Source organism: Tursiops truncatus, chromosome 14 (assembly GCF_011762595.2).
Source record: "Tursiops truncatus isolate mTurTru1 chromosome 14, mTurTru1.mat.Y, whole genome shotgun sequence".
NCBI classification, from domain to species: Eukaryota; Metazoa; Chordata; class Mammalia; order Artiodactyla; family Delphinidae; genus Tursiops; species Tursiops truncatus.
The window spans coordinates 68,759,097-68,774,447 of record NC_047047.1 but is presented as its reverse complement, the minus strand read 5'-3'; the positions used below and the strand labels follow the sequence as shown (position 1 = coordinate 68,774,447).

The window sequence follows — 15,351 nt, the reverse complement described above, 5'->3', positions numbered from 1 at the left end:
AGGGCAAAGGGTAGTGGAATGCTGGATGCACAAGCTACATGGGAGAGAGCCTCGCTTCCTCCTGGGGGTATTTTGGACAAAAGAGATGGCTGAGCTCAGATATTATCTTGGCAGTGTCTAATTCAATTGGTATGTAGCATGAGGGCTTTTGATACCCTGCGCTTCTACCCTCTCTCTGGCTCTGGGAAAGAGGTGGGGCAGCCTGCAAATAACTGGGTGCTTAGTCTGAAAAGCTGGGACCAGACAGGGTTGGGCAAGGGCTGACAAGGGACAGCTGAGAGCAGAGTACAAGCTTTGTGAACAGGCAACTCCATGAAGTCTGAGCTTCCGTGATCAAATAAATGTGATCAAATCAATCTGCCACAAATTTTAAAATCTGCATGACTATTGTTACGCTATGTGTCAGTTAGGCATAAAAGCAAACAGCCAGAATCTGTGTTCTTTTTATCAAACCAAACCAAATATTTAGGGGTTTTCCCCCTCACTTTACTATTATTCTGATATCTATAAGGAGTATCAATCAATATCAGTTTCCTCTATCTCCATGTACAATGTTAATCCCTTCCTCACTTTTTTAAAAGTCCTTGTTTATTTATTATTATTTTTGCTGTGCAAACATCACCACCACTTATTTCCAGAACATTTTTATCACCGCAAAAAGAAATCCATACCCACTAAGCAGCTGCTCCCATTTCCCCCAGCAACCATTAATCTGCTTCGTGTTTCTGTGAGATTGCGTATTCTGGACATTTCATGTAAACGGAATCACACTTTATTCCTTTTCATACATGTGAAAATAGAATATTTTCATACTTATGAATCATATAATGTGGCCTTTGGTGACTGGCTTCTTTCATGTAGTGTAATGTTACGGTGCATCTGTGTTGTAGCATGTATCAGTACTTTATTAAAATAATATTTTGTTTATCCATTTGTCAGTTAATGGACATTTGTGTTGTTTCCATCTTTTAGTTATTGTGAATAGTCCTGCTAAGAACATTTATGTACAAGTTTTTGTTGAGCACCTGTTTTCACTTCTTTTGGATGTATACCCAGGAATGAAATTATGAGGTCACATGGTAATTTTATGTTAATTTACTAAGGAACTACTAAACTGTTTTCCACAGTGTCTGTACTATTTAACATTTCCACCAGCAATGAATAAGAGTTCCAATTTCTCCACATCCTTGTCAACACTTGTTATTTTCCCTTTATTATTATAGCTATCCAAGTGGATGTGGAGTAGTATCTCACTGTGGTTTAAATTTGCATTTCTTAATGACTAATGATGTTGAGCATCTTTTCACATACTTGTTGGCCATTTGTACATCTTCTTTGAAAAAATGTCTGCAAAGACATTTTCTGACATGAAATGATCTGAAGAGACGTTTTTAATTTATGTATTATTAATTTATTTTTTGGCCGTTCTGTGTGGCTTGTGGGATCTTAGTTCCCCAACCAGGGATTGAACCTGGGCCATGGCAGTGAAAGTGCTGAATCGTAACCACTGGACCGCCAGGGAATTCCCCCTCTTGTTTTATCTCATTTTATATTTTTCCCTTCTTCCCTTCTCAATGTCCTCTCCCTCCACAGGTTCCCTCTCTAATGTTGGATGGGTGTTATTAAATACCTATGAAACTTCATAAAACATAGTTTTGCATTTTTTTTTTTTTAGTTTTGCATGTTTTTAATTTACATGAATGACATTGTACTATAAATCAGTTTGTTTCCTTTGTTTCAGTTTTCTATGTTGCTGAATGTGTAGCTAGTTAGTAGTTTAATATTGCTATAAGGTATTCAATAGCATGTGGGGTAAGCCATGGGCGGGCCTGCTATAGGCCCAATAGTACACCAGGAATTTTCTTTTCTTTTCTTTTGAAGTATTATTTTAAAAACATATTTGTGTATATATGTATTTATTTATTTGGCTGCGCCAGGTCTTAGTTGCAGCATGCTGGATCTTTGTTGCGGCATGCAGGCTCTTAGTTGTGGCATGTAGGGCCTTAGTTGCGGCATGCGGGATCCAGCTCCCCGACCAGGGATCGAACCCAGGCCCCCTGCACTGGGAGCACGGAGTCTTAACCACTGGACCACCAGGGAAGTCCCCAACAGGAGTTTTCTTACGTGGTAGATGGTAGACCCTTGAATGCTGACCCAGCCCCTCCCCAAGCCTAATCTTACAAAAACTTAGTCCTGACTGAACTCATTAGACAAGTTTTCTCCCTCTGAAAAGCCTGCTCTGATCACCAGAATTGGGGCATGTTTCTGTGGGGAACTAGGAAGGCATTGTTCTTTGCAAGTTTGCTAATTTATTAGTAAACTGAAGTGATAACAAACTTGACTTGGGTCTGAGTTTTCATATTAGCCAATTTTCAAACCCAAGCCAACTCTTTATCACCTGGACTAACCACCAGGGAATTCCCCGGGAAGGCAGTTTCCTCTCAGTCAGGTACCAAACCACCTCAGCCTTACAGAGTATCCCAACTGGCCCTTACTACTATAATAAGGTAATAGCCTGATCTGGGCATTTTCACAGGGTTATGTTATCAACTCAAGCACAGTGTTCAATTATGGATGCCACGCTCGAAAACGGACACGTGCAAATCAGAATGGTGGCACTAACAGTTATCTGAGGGACATCTTATTTGAAGAGGGTTAGTTTGGAGCAGTTTAGAGGAAAATACCAATGCTATCTTTAGATAGTTGAAGAGTTGTCAAGTGAATATAGGGGAAGGTTTATTCTGTGTTGCTCCAGAGGACAGAATTAAAACAAGTTGATGATATAACATGGAAGCACACTTAGACTCAGTGCACTCTTCCGTCAGAAATATCCAGCCCTGCAAACAGCAATCAGCCCTGCAATCAGCCTTCTTGGCATCAGCAGCTCACTGGCAGTGTTCACACAGAGGCTGGACAGGCCATACGTTGGTTTCGGCATTTCTTCACAGAGCAGAAATCAGTTTAGATGACTTCCAAACTTTTTTCTAATGCAGACACAATTCAACCTAATTAATATTCATTGAGCCCCTATTACATGCAAGATACTGGGCTGGGTATTATAGGAGATACAACAGTGCTTCCTTAGATGGTTTACATCTTATGGGGGAAGAGAATTAGTGTTTAATGAACCACTTGTTCTCCTGCCAGGTTCTTTGCATAGATTAGTTTAATCTTTACAATAGCTTGAATTTCACAGCTACTGATAACCTCAGTTTCCAGATGAGGAAACTGACGTTCGGAATCCTAAGAAATGGTCTAAGATGACCCAGCTAAAATGAGATGGAACAACGATTCAAGATCAGATCACTGTGGGGACTTCCGTGGTGGTGCAGTGGTTAAGAGTCCACTTGCCAATGCAGGGGACATGGGTTCAAGCCCTGGTCCGGGAAGATCCCACATGCTGTGGAGCAACTAAGCCTGTGTGCCACGACTACTGAGCCTGTGTGCCACAACTACTGAAGTCCACGTGCCTAGAGCTCGTGATCCGCAACAAGAGAAGCCACCTCAATGAGAAGCCCGTGCACCGCAACGAAGAGTAGCCCCTGCTCGCCGCAACTAGAGAAAGCCCGTGTGCAGCAATGAAGACCCAACACAGCCAAAAAAAAAAAAAAAAAAAAAATCAGATCATTGTGACTCCATTATACCGTGCCATGAGTCTACGAATTTATGTTAAGTGTAGCTTCATACTTCTTGTCTTGGCAAAGGGTTAAAGCATTCCCCTCTTGTCATTGTCTTTTTAAGTCTGATGAATCCTCTAGGTCTTGATGCTTGAGATACAGTTTTCTGGAGAGATATCTAAGTTTCTGTTCCATTGGGGTTCCAAGTCTTTCCTTGAGCAGACCTCTTTCCTCACTTTGCCAATGCTCCCCTGGGTTCTGCCTTTAGGAAGTGCTTTTTTTCTCCAACTCTATTCTGCCCTAACTTTTAGTGGCTTCTAGGGTTTTCTCCAATCGTCTCAGGCATGTCAAGTTGCCAAAACCTGTGCTCTCTGCCCTTTTCTCTCTCTCAGTTTACCTAAAGCCTTTTTTGCTCTTCAGAGCTCTGACCGCTGCTACAATAAATACCCCAGTTTTCCTTTGACAGCGGAAGTGTGCCTTATAGCCCTCTTTTGTATTGATCCATCTGGGGGTTTACTATGCACCTCTTCATGTTAAAAGAGAACCACTATGTTTGTTCATTTCTTGGTGCTCTCCATTTTCTAAGTAAAAAATGAACGAGCAGTTATTACTTTAATATATAGTTGAATAGCCAATTATTAGCAAATAATCATCCTTTGCCTTAGATGATTCTTTTGTTTTCCTTTAGATATTAAAAGAAGAGATTAACTTACATATTTACATTTTAATATGTAAATGTAAACATACAGTTCCTAGTGTGGTTAGGGCTCCTGCTTGACCGATAGTCACTTGTAGAAGAGGCATAGGGTTGCAAAGATGGATCTCCTTCTAGGAGATCCCTATAGATTAATAGAATGCATTACTTGTCTCAAAACTATGAGATTTTTTTTTAACTTATGTCCCTCTAGATTTGCTTTTTTCAGCAAGCCAATGATCCCCAAACAGAAAAAGTTTTCTCAGTTCTTGTGGTGGTAATAACATTTCTGAACATTAACTAAAGGCCAAACATTATGTCTTATTTCATCCTCACTCAACCCTATAGTAGTTTTTATCTTGTTCCTACTTTACAGATGAGGAAACAGGTTTAGAGAGGTTAAGTAACTTACCCAAGGTCTCTAACAAAGTGACAGATATAGAATCTTAGGTCCAGCCAACTCAAGGCCCATGTTTATAACCACTGTGCTGGACCAATTGCTCCAACAGAAGTGAATAAAGATTCATCCGCTGGAGTTGATGGTGGGAAGTTTTTTTTTTAGGGGGCAGTTGTCGGCTGCCTTCAGCCATTGTATTTCTTTCTTTTGGTCTCCTTTTGATGATTCCATTAAATCTTCACAGCTTGTCAGTTCCAATTCTTGTTTCTCCCTGTTTTAATATTTCATTCTCCTTCTGACCTATTCCTGTTCTTGGTTCAACTTCCTTTGGCACCATGTTTTGTCCAGGATGGCTTGTTGCTTTGATCATTTATAAGTATTCTAAATTTACTTGTAATTTTCTGCTTTCTTTTTCCTTATGGTGCAATTCATTGCTCTTATCTCTTAGTAATAATAGTAATCATTTATATTTGCATAGTGTTTTACAGTATAAAAAGTACATTTACTTGCATTATCTGATTTAATTTTTAAAACAGTCTCATGAGGTACTATATTCTTTTGATGTATGAGGCTTAGTGAGGTTAAATGAATCACAGAGCTAGTCAGTAGCACAATTGGTTTTTTTTAAAATTTTTATTTATTTTTGGCTGTGTTGCATCTTTGTTGCTGCACTCCGGCTTTCTCTAGTTGCAGCGAGCGGAGGCTACTCTTTGTTGTGGTGCACGGGCTTCCCATTGCGGTGGCTTCTCTTGCTGGGAGCACGGACTCCAGACGCGTGGGCTTCAGTAGTTGTGGTTCGCAGACTCAGTACTTGTGGCTTGCGGGCTCTAGAGCGCAGGCTCAGTATTTGTGGCGCATGGGCCCAGTTGCTCTGCGGAATGTGGGATCCTTCTGGACCAGGGCTCGAACCCGTGTCCCCTGCATTGGCAGGCAGATTCTTAACCACTGGGCCACTAGGGAAGCCCACACAGTTGGTTCTTGAGTCTATGTTCTCTGATTCCAAGTTAAGTGTTCATTCCACTATATCACAGTTGCTCCATTAGTACTAACAGTATTTCTTGTTCATAGAAATAAACTCTAAAATGGAGTTAGGTGAGTTCTTCATGTATTTTCTAAAATTAATAAAATATTGCTCCAAAGGTATTATCTTCCCATTCACTTCTCTTGAATTTTCAATCCCTCCCCACTCCCAGCATTTTGAAAGTTTCTCCACATTAGTACTGTTTTCCAGGAAAAAAAAAAAAAAAGTGAATCTATCTCTGAATTTCATTTGCTTTTTCCTTCACTAAACATGTTTTGATGTTCTGATATATCCAAGGCACTGTGCAAAGTGATGTATGCAATAGTCACAGCCCTCAAGGATATTCCAGTTTGAGAAAATACGATATGTACATAAATGTCTTTCAGAAAATGTAGAAAATGTGTCATAAGAAATGTCTAAATAAAGAGTTGTGGGAAGAAGAATATCCACGTAGCTATTCACCAAAATGCTAATAGTCGTTATCTCTGGGGTAGAATTTTTAAGAATTAAAATTTTTGTTTTGCTTATCTGCAGGTTTTAAGTTTCTAAAAGTAAATATGTATTATTTGTGGAAATGAAAAGGAGGAAACATACTTGATTTTTTAGTGCTAGGGAGTTCAAAGGTGGAACAAGTTCCTTCTTAGAGAGTGTGCTGTGGAAGACAGGCTATGGTGAGGACATTTAAGTTGAAGGGATGTGGGTGGGATGAGCAGTGGTGTGCACTTTGCATGGAGAGAACCACAGTAAACTAAGCATGAAATCAAGAAGACACAGAGTAACTGTGAGAAAGATGAGTAGTTCAGCCTGTCTAGAGACTAGTATGTGGAAGATACATAGGGTAGGAAATAAAGTTTGTTGGCTAGGGCCTGGCGCTCCTTAAGTGCCAGGTGAGGAGGCCAGCATTTCAGAACTGAGATATTCCTGCAGACTACAACAAACACATCCAATGTGCTGGGGAAGGCTCATGGGGCAGTAATTCTCTAACAGGAGGTAGGACTAAATCAAGATATGAAGGCAGAGCAGAATATTGGCAGGCTATGGTGATAAGAACAGTGGTAGCCTCTGGGCAATCAGTACTTAGCATCAGGAAGGTCAAACAAAGACCTTCCTCTAAGAAGGCCCTGGGGAAGAATGAGAGTGTGAACACAGGAACTAGGCAGTAGTAAATAGGCAAAGTCCCAGGAACTGGAGGGGTAGGTTTTACAGCAATGTGATGACTTAGCAGTGGGGCTGCCATTCAAGGGAAGACTTCATTCTTTTTTTTTTTTTTTTAAATTAATTAATTAATTTTCGGCTACGTTGGGTCTTCGTTGCTGCACGCGGGCTTTCTCTAGTTGCGGCGAGCAGGGGCTACTCTTTGTTGCGGTGCGCGGGCTTCTCATTGCAGTGGCTTCTCTTGTTGTGTAGCACAGGCTGTAGGTGCGCGGGCTTCAGTAGTCATGGCACGCGGGCTCAGTAGTTGTGGCTCATGGGCTCTAGAGCACAGGCTCAGTAGTTGTGGCACACGGGCTTAGTTGTTCCGCAGCATATGGGATCTTCCCGGACCAGGGATCAAACCCGTGTCCCCTGCATTGGCAGGCAGATTCTTAACAACTGTGCCACCAGGAAGTCCCTGGGAAGACTTCACTCTTAACAATAACAGAGAGAGCAAGGGGCAGAGAGATTAAAGAGGAAGAAATCAGGGAGAGAGACTGGGAAATACATGTGGGAAGAATGATAAAGACAATCCTGAGTCACTATCTTTTCACGCAGGGATTTCTTACATGTTGTAGAGGCAGGTCCTGAAAGTTGAAGCTGAAGACTGGAACCATGAACTGGCCAGCTGTGCACTTTCTAGAAAAATACAGAGACAATACCTTAATTACTGGTATGAACATATAAATATACCTATTTTCTTTCTTGGCTTTGCACATATTTGGACTAGATTCTGTACAGAGCAATTCTTTTTTTTGCGGTATGCGGGCCTCTCACTGTTGTGGCCTCTCCCATTGTGAACACAGGCTCTGGACGCACAGGCCCAGCAGCCATGGCTCACGGGCCTAGCTGCTCTGCGGCATGTAGGATCTTCCCAGACCGGGGCACGAACTCGCGTCCCCTGCATCGGCAGGCGGACTCTCAACCACTACGCCACCAAGGAAGCCCTGTACAGAGCAATTTTAAAAGCAGGTATAAGCTCCAAGCTACTACTACTAAATTGGCATTTTCTTTCACTGTTTCAATTATTATCAAATATTACTTCGCAACTCTAGGTATACCTTTAGGCCTACATGGACTCCCATTTTATTCTTATTTTCTAGAGTCAGAGATCATGCCTCATCACTCTAGTGGCCTTCAGTGGTAGACAGGGCTTGAGGTTTAGGCCTCACTGCAGCAAAACCTTTAATTAATTTTAGGGAAGCCAAACATTAAGTACTTGCTGAGCCTTCCAATTCTCGCCTTCTTGCAGTATGATGTCCTGTAGAGGTGTTCTTCCCTTTTTCCTTGCGCATGTAGTGGCCGGCTCTGCCACTGCCAGTGTGACCTCTGGCAAGTCCCTAACCTCCCTGAGCCTTAGACTCATCTGTAAATTACGTGCAGGAGTTGAATTATGACTTAAAGATATTACAGCTCTAAACTTCTAGGATCCTGATACAATACTAAATAAACTTCATTAATAGTATAATTAATTACTAAAGTTCCAGAATATTGAGTGCATGGAGAAAAGGCTCTAACTGATAAAACTGTTGGAAACAACTGGGATAAACAAAGAAATTAAAAAAAAATTATTTTTCATTTTTAGTTGCCCACTGTCCCCAACATTTATGTAGTGGAACTAATTAGGCTTTCTATGTTTAAAAATCATAACTTTCTAAAATGCTTCACAACATTGGGGCTTGAGTTAATTGTAGTTCTTTTGAAAGGAAGAATCACATTAATACTGATGATTTTCCTGAATGTTATGACTCTGAATTGATGACAAACCTGTGAGGCACTGATCATAGCTCATTTTGTGATGTGCATGGCTAGGCTATTTTAGAATTGTGGCATTATTCCTAATAAGACATCCCCAATTGGAGAAGGAATGATTCATAGAGAATAAGGTTTAAATGACAAGAGCAATTCCAGAAACAGAGCGGAGAGTGAGATTAGAGAAGACAGGCATCTTCAGAAACGAACGAAGCTTTAGGGGTAGTTGGAAAAGAAGAATGTAAGACAAGTCTTCAAAGAATGGGAGACTGAAATACGATTACCCTACTGCCTAAAGACTAATTTTAATTACATATTAAATACACAAACATTTTGGTGGTGGTGGGGCGTAAAAATGCAGTTTTTACTTTTCCCAATCCCTGTTGCTTTTTTTTTTTTTTTTTTTTTTTTTTTTGCGGTACGCGGTCCTCTCACTGCTGTGGCCTCTCCCGTTGCCGAGCATAGGCTCCGGACGCGCAGGCTCAGCGGCCATGGCTCACGGACCCAGCCGCTCTGCGGCATTGGGATCTTTCCGGCCCGGGGCACGAACCCGCTTCCCCAGCATCAGCAGGCGGACTCTCAACCACTGCGCTACCAGGGAAGCCCCAATCCCTGTTTCTTGCTTTCCAGATGTCTCAGGGTTTTCTCCTGTATCGGGCTGAACCAGCCCACCAGGTTCAACTACTCTGCCATCACATCCTAGGTGTGCTTCGGAGCCATGACACACACTAAGAAAGGTAGGGCAGGAGTATGAACATTTAAACTACAGAAAGGAAGAAGAAAGGGAAGGTATACCTGAGACTGATGGAAAGAGAGGGAAGGAAGAGTGCTAGGCATATGAAAAGAAAGTGCAAGGAAAAGGCAGCGGGGTTGGGGCTGGCTTCACTATCTCTCAATTTGGTACATTGATGGTTCGATTCTGGCGGCAGGGAGGGGCCCCGCTTCCTCAGCATGGTGCTATTGGGCTCTCCCTATTGCAAAAGGGTGGCCAAGGGCTTCCCCGCTGGCACAGTAGTTAAGACTCTGCCTGCCAATGCAGGGGACACGGGTTCGAGCCCAGGTCTGGGAAGATCCCACATGCCGCGGGGCAACTAAGCCTGTGTGCCACAACTACAGAGCCTGCGCTCTAGAGCCCGCGAGCCACAACTACTGAGGCTGCGTGCTACAACTACTGAGACCGAGTGCTACAACTACTGAAGCCCAGGCGCCTAAAGCCTGTGTTCTGCAACAAGAGAAGCCACCGCAAAGAGAAGCCCGTGCACCGCAACGAAGAGTAGACCCAGCTCGCCACAACTAGAGAAAGCCCGCGTGCAGCAACGAAGACCCAACGCAGCCAAAAATAAAAATAAATAATAAAAAAATTAATTAATAAAAAAAAAGTGTCCAAGTTCTGGAGCCGGTTCTCCACGTAGAGCACAGCACCGGCGCTTCCACTTGGTGGGGAGGTTGGCCCTGCACCCAAGTGTTCCTCGGCCCTCTACTCCTCGCCCTGGAGGGCAGATTACATCATCCCAACTGAGCAGCGTGGCCAGTTTTTCCCATTTCAAACTCCTGCTCTCTTGAACGCCAACTCTGGTTCCTTAAGTAAACCGGGACGGAGCTTAATGTTTCCCCCGCCCCGACTAGCCACGAGAGAGGGCACTCAGGATGCGCCTCATTTTAGCAAAGAGGCTACTAAATGACCCAGGGCGCTACTTTTTCTCACATTTACGGCTACAGCTACACAGGAACACACGGCGACCCAAGCTCTTGGCTGCGCCAAGACTCTCAGCGAAACACACGCGCCAAACGCGGCCCGAAGCATCCTCAGCTGAGCCCGGTGAGCGACCTGAGGAGGAAAACGGTGGATGTCAAAGGGCTACTCCAGCATGCCGCGCCTGCGCAGTCACTAGGCAGCGCCCCCCCGCGGGGCGTGCTCGTAACGCTGCGCACCCTATCAGACGGCCGCAGGGAGCGCGCCCGCGGCCTCGCCCTCTCTCGTCCCTCCCCTCTCTAGTCTCCGTCGGGGCTTAGACTGAGGCTCGGAGACCTAACGCTCCACTCTGCGCCCCCGCGGGCCCCCATGCCCTCTGGTGCGCGTGCGCAGAGGCGGCCCGCAGGGCGAGGGCGCGAGGGGAGGGCGGGCGTACGTCCTTGCGTGCGTCTCAGGCAGCGCGCACGCCGGCGTGAGAGGGCACGGGGAAAAGGTGGCTCTGGCCGGGGCGGCTCGGCTTCCTGTGGCTATGTAGCTGAGCTCGTCGGCTCCGGGTCCTCCTTCGCTGCCATCGCCGCGTCCTAGCGCGGAGCGGCTGCTCGCGAGGGATACTGTCTTCACGCCCGCCGCTCTCCCTCGACGGCTGAGCTTGCTTGCTCGCCCGTGGGAGCGTCCCGGCCGAGCAGCCCTGAGGGGGGAGGGGAGGCCATTTTGTCCCGACCGACTCCCCGGAACCGGGCGGAGCGGCTGGGAGAGGCTGCGGAGCCGCGGTCGCCGCCCTCGGAGGCACCGGACGCTTCCACCGTCGGGGCTTCCTCGACGAGGCTGTTCCTAGGTCGCCCGCGCCCTCTCGAGCCCTCCTTTTTCCCACGCTTTCCCGGTCCTCCGGCCTGAGAACGCCCGAGAGAGGAGGAGTTGGCCGTAGTGAGAGGGACCGATCCCTTGGGGCCGCCGGCGGCGAGAGCCTGTGCCGCTCCTCCCAATGGCGAAGAAGACGTACGACCTGCTTTTCAAGCTGCTCCTGATAGGGGACTCGGGAGTGGGGAAGACCTGCGTCCTTTTTCGTTTTTCGGATGATGCCTTCAATACCACCTTTATTTCCACCATAGGTAAGACCTGTGGGAGGGTGGTGTGCGGTCTCTGCATCTGCAAACCGTTTCTTTTATTCCAGACATCTTGCTTCCAGTAATATACGCCTTTGTTTCAGTGATTCTGATTCCAGGCGACAGACCCAAGTTACTGTTTGAATCGGCATCGAGCTTTCTGGGGCGGGGTCTTCCCAAGCTTTGCATCCGGTCTTTTGCTTTCAAGTCTCTCACTCTGCTCGGTGCCTGCTGTTACAAAATATGCAGCATTAACAGCGTTCCAGAATCCTATTTCTTTAAGCGTCTGGATTGGCTTTTTCCATGTTTGTGTGGCGTTACTAGCTGTACGATATTTGTAAGGGATTTATTTTGGTGGTTGGGACTGAAGCACTAGGAGTCATTTGGTAAAGGCCTGGATTCATACTTCAGGGCAAAGAAGATTCCATATGGTCTTAAAGTAAACTTGAGGATTTGTGTGACGAATAATTAAGGCAAATTAGAAGGGAAAAGTGAGTTGCTCGGCGTTGACTAATCCATTGATGTGTCAAACAATCGGAGGCTCTTCGTGCTTGGGGTGGGACTCTCTGGCATGTTTGCTCACAGAGCTGTTCGAGACATCAACAGAAGCAGTAATCTAATGGAGACGATCAGCTTCTGTCCTCGAACCCGAAAAAATGAAGTTCTCCCTTCTGTTTACGCTAGAATTTACAGGGAAGTGTCTTGCCAGTCCTAGCCTTGGGACTTCTAATGTACTTTTCACCTCATGTTTCAGAATTATTTAGTGTGAAAATAAGAGCTAAAGATTGACCTTTTAAATCGGTTTCCCGTTTAGGAAAAGAAAAGGGAACGCTCTAGGAAAGTCCCATTTGACGCTGCTGAGACAATTTAGTGCATTAACACGAATTGTGTTAAATGGGTTGTATGCGAAATCCGTTTTTTCCCCCCCACACAATAAATATCTTAAAGGACACATAGTTGTCTCTGTCACTTGGGGCCCAGAACACAGCGTTGGGGCAGTGCAATGAAACCCATTTTTAAGTGTAACTAGTTTTATACTAAGATGAGTTTTTAAAAAAGCAACTGTAGTCTTTGAACTCTGGTAGTTGTCACAATTAAGCTGATTTCAAACAGTTTATAGCATTTGGAATCGTTGATTTGGATTTCTTGTGATAAATATTTGTCAGCTACTTAATTCATTCTCATAAAACAAATTTTACTGAATTTAAATTGGGCAAGTGATCATTTAAACTACGTTTTGATTTTACTCCCTTTTTTGGGGGGAGGGGGTCATTGTAATCATTATTTCCTGAGTGTCATACTGCTCTCTAGACCTGTCATAAATTTCACGAAACTTAGAACTTGTTCTCTGCCTGTGGGTTAGCAATTCCTACCACTATGTTTACTTTTAATATTCCACTTTTAGCTGTATCTGGGTGGGTCAGGTAGTTAGATAGTTCAGTAAATATTTATTGAGCACCTAATGCTAGGCACTGTTTTAGGGACTGGGGATAGATAAGTGAACACAATAGACCTTTTAAGGAGCAGTCTAGTGAGGACAATCACAGTAGAGTGTGGAAAGTGCTACAGTGGGTGTAAGCATGGGAAGGAGGGGTGACTAGCCCAAATTAGGCGCTTGCATGGAGATGGTGTCTAAAATGAAGTCTGAAGGACAGATAGGAATTGGAACACGGGTGGGGTAGGGCCTTTCTGGAAAAGGGAGCATTGAATAAACCTGTAGTAAGATCAGGGATTTAATTCACGTGGTCAACTTTAACCTTTCATTGAGAAGGGTAGGGGGTGGAGGGTAGGAAGCAAAACATTAACTCCATCTACTCTTGTCTTTTTTAATGAGTGCATACCCTCAACTAAAGCCCAATCCTGTAAGATAATGACATAATCTTCTTGTGTAGTCTTTCTTTTTTACTTTTTTTTGGCTGCCCCGCAAGACTTGTGGGACCTTAGTTCCCTGACCAGGGATTGAACCTGCGCCCTCTGCAGTGAAAGCTGGGAGTCCTAACCACTGAACCGCCAGGGAATTCCTTGTGTAGTCTTTTTACTAGGGAAAATGTGTAGTAATTTAGGATCAAACCTGCTGGGTTGGAATCCTAGTTCCACAGGTTACTAGTTAGGGAACTTTGGCAAGTTAATTAATCTCTGTCTGCTTGTTTCTTCTTTAAATAGTGTTAATAATAGGACCTATCACATAAGGTAGTTGTGAGGATTTTATGGGTCATTGAGAGCAAAGCACCTAGCGTGGTGCCAGGCACACTGTAGGAGCACAGTGCATGCATATTAGCTGTATGTGGAACTTGTGACCCTTCTGCTGCTGAAGTGAGGCAGAACAAGGTACTTTATGGATTGAATGCCCTGCATGCAGTGTTCACACAAATATTTGTTAGTGCTCTGCTAAACAATTTCACTTTAGATTCTGAAACTTTAATATTTTGATATAAAAGTGTGATATGTATGATATTTTGATATATAAGATATATTGAACAGTGTAAGCTGAGAAATGGATAAATACATGGGTGTAAAATTCTGAGTACAGCTCTAACACATTGCATGTATTAGCTCTGTGTGCAGGTTTTAGAAGTCTGCTGGCATCTTAACACCAGTGCATCCAAAAGAAATATAATGTGAGTCACATAGATAATATTTTTTAGTAGCCACATTTAAAAAGTAAAAGAAGTATTTAATACTAATTTTAACTCATGTTATCCAGTCTTATAATTTTATTATGTAATCAAGATTAAAAAATAGTTGAGACATTTTACATTCTTTTTCTCCAGAGTGTATGTTATATTTACAGCTCATCTCAATTTAGATTAAGCACATTTCAGGTGCTGAGTGTGGCTAGTGCTGCCATGTTGGACAATGCATGTTTAAACAGTACAAACTAGCCAGTTGGCTAATGTGCAGATGATTAGAGATACTTGGAATGTGTACTACTTTTAGGACATTTTATATTTCATCAGTTGACTAGGATGTTTTTTTGTTTTGCTTTGCTTTTTAAAAAATCTAGAGCACTCTCTAATTATGAATGATACTGAAATTTGAGTTGTCACTTGATTGTTAAAACCTCTTGAGGTTTGGACAGAAGTAGTTACCTTGCAGGTGTTCAGTAGGGCCAAACTGCCGGTATAACGCTGGCCCTCATTATTTTAGGCACAGTCATTTCAGTTACTTATTGGCTATTGATTCTTGGAAGAAATAATTTTTATAGGCTTATGGTGCTTACTTACAGTGCTTACACAGACTACCGTATTTAAAATTTTCTGTATATTTTCACTTCCCACACATCTGTGTCAGAAATTGTGTATGATGTTTATGGTCAGATTTATTGCAGACAGAGTTGTAAAAACAAATTACTGGTATGTTCCACACTCACCAATCGCAAAGTGAATCCAAGGGCACTGGAATATATAAGCTGCACAAGGACAGAGGGCTTTGTCTTTTAGCTGATAGATGCTAAGCACCTAGAAGAGTCCCTGCATTTAATGGGTGCATGGTAAATAGTGAATGAAGGCAGGCAGACAGACAGGTAGTAAGTATAATCAGCATCCTCTAGAATTGGCTAGTTTTATTTTAACATTTCTTGTCTACCTACTTTCTGAGCATTAAATATGTGAAGTAGATTGAGGTCAGATTTTACATAAGAAAATCAGCTGTTTGGCTAATAGAGTAATTTTAGGGTAAAACTGGTCTTGGAAATTCAGATTGTTGAAGTATTTGCTAAAGAGAGTTACTGGTTTTGGATGAGCAGATTTCATTGGTTTATTTGGCTATAACCCTGTTGGCAGTATGAGCTCAGGAAAGCATTACCCTTTTCGTGATATGGTAGGTACTTGGACTCGTCCCAAAGCAGAAATTTTTAGTGGGCTGTTTTACTGAAAGTGCT

The 15,351-nt window shown here is 43.5% G+C and overlaps 2 protein-coding genes across 10 annotated transcripts in view; one reads left to right on the top strand and one right to left on the bottom strand.

Annotated features, from left to right (window-relative positions):
* KIF3C (kinesin family member 3C) overlaps positions 1–10,428 on the bottom strand; it is a 79,004-nt gene extending 68,576 nt beyond the window's left edge. For 4 of the 9 annotated variants that reach the window (XM_073791527.1, XM_033838911.2, XM_033838912.2 and 1 more), the window contains exons 1-2: positions 10,381–10,425; positions 7,493–7,562 (exon numbers count right to left, since the gene is read on the bottom strand). The gene's annotated coding sequence lies outside the window, so the exon portion shown is untranslated. Of the gene's footprint in view, positions 1–7,492; positions 7,563–10,380 lie in introns of those variants that run through there. The other 5 variants (XM_033838915.2, XM_033838914.2, XM_033838917.2 and 2 more) reach the window with 5 other exon arrangements.
* Positions 10,429–10,831: 403 nt separating this feature from the next.
* The window catches only part of RAB10 (RAB10, member RAS oncogene family), a 72,079-nt gene continuing 67,559 nt past the window's right edge, over positions 10,832–15,351 (top strand). Inside the window, exon 1 of the mRNA XM_004320451.4 lies at positions 10,832–11,477. Within this exon, the coding sequence (XP_004320499.1) occupies positions 11,351–11,477 (127 nt within the window). The 5' untranslated portion in view covers positions 10,832–11,350. The remainder of the gene's footprint in view (positions 11,478–15,351) is intronic.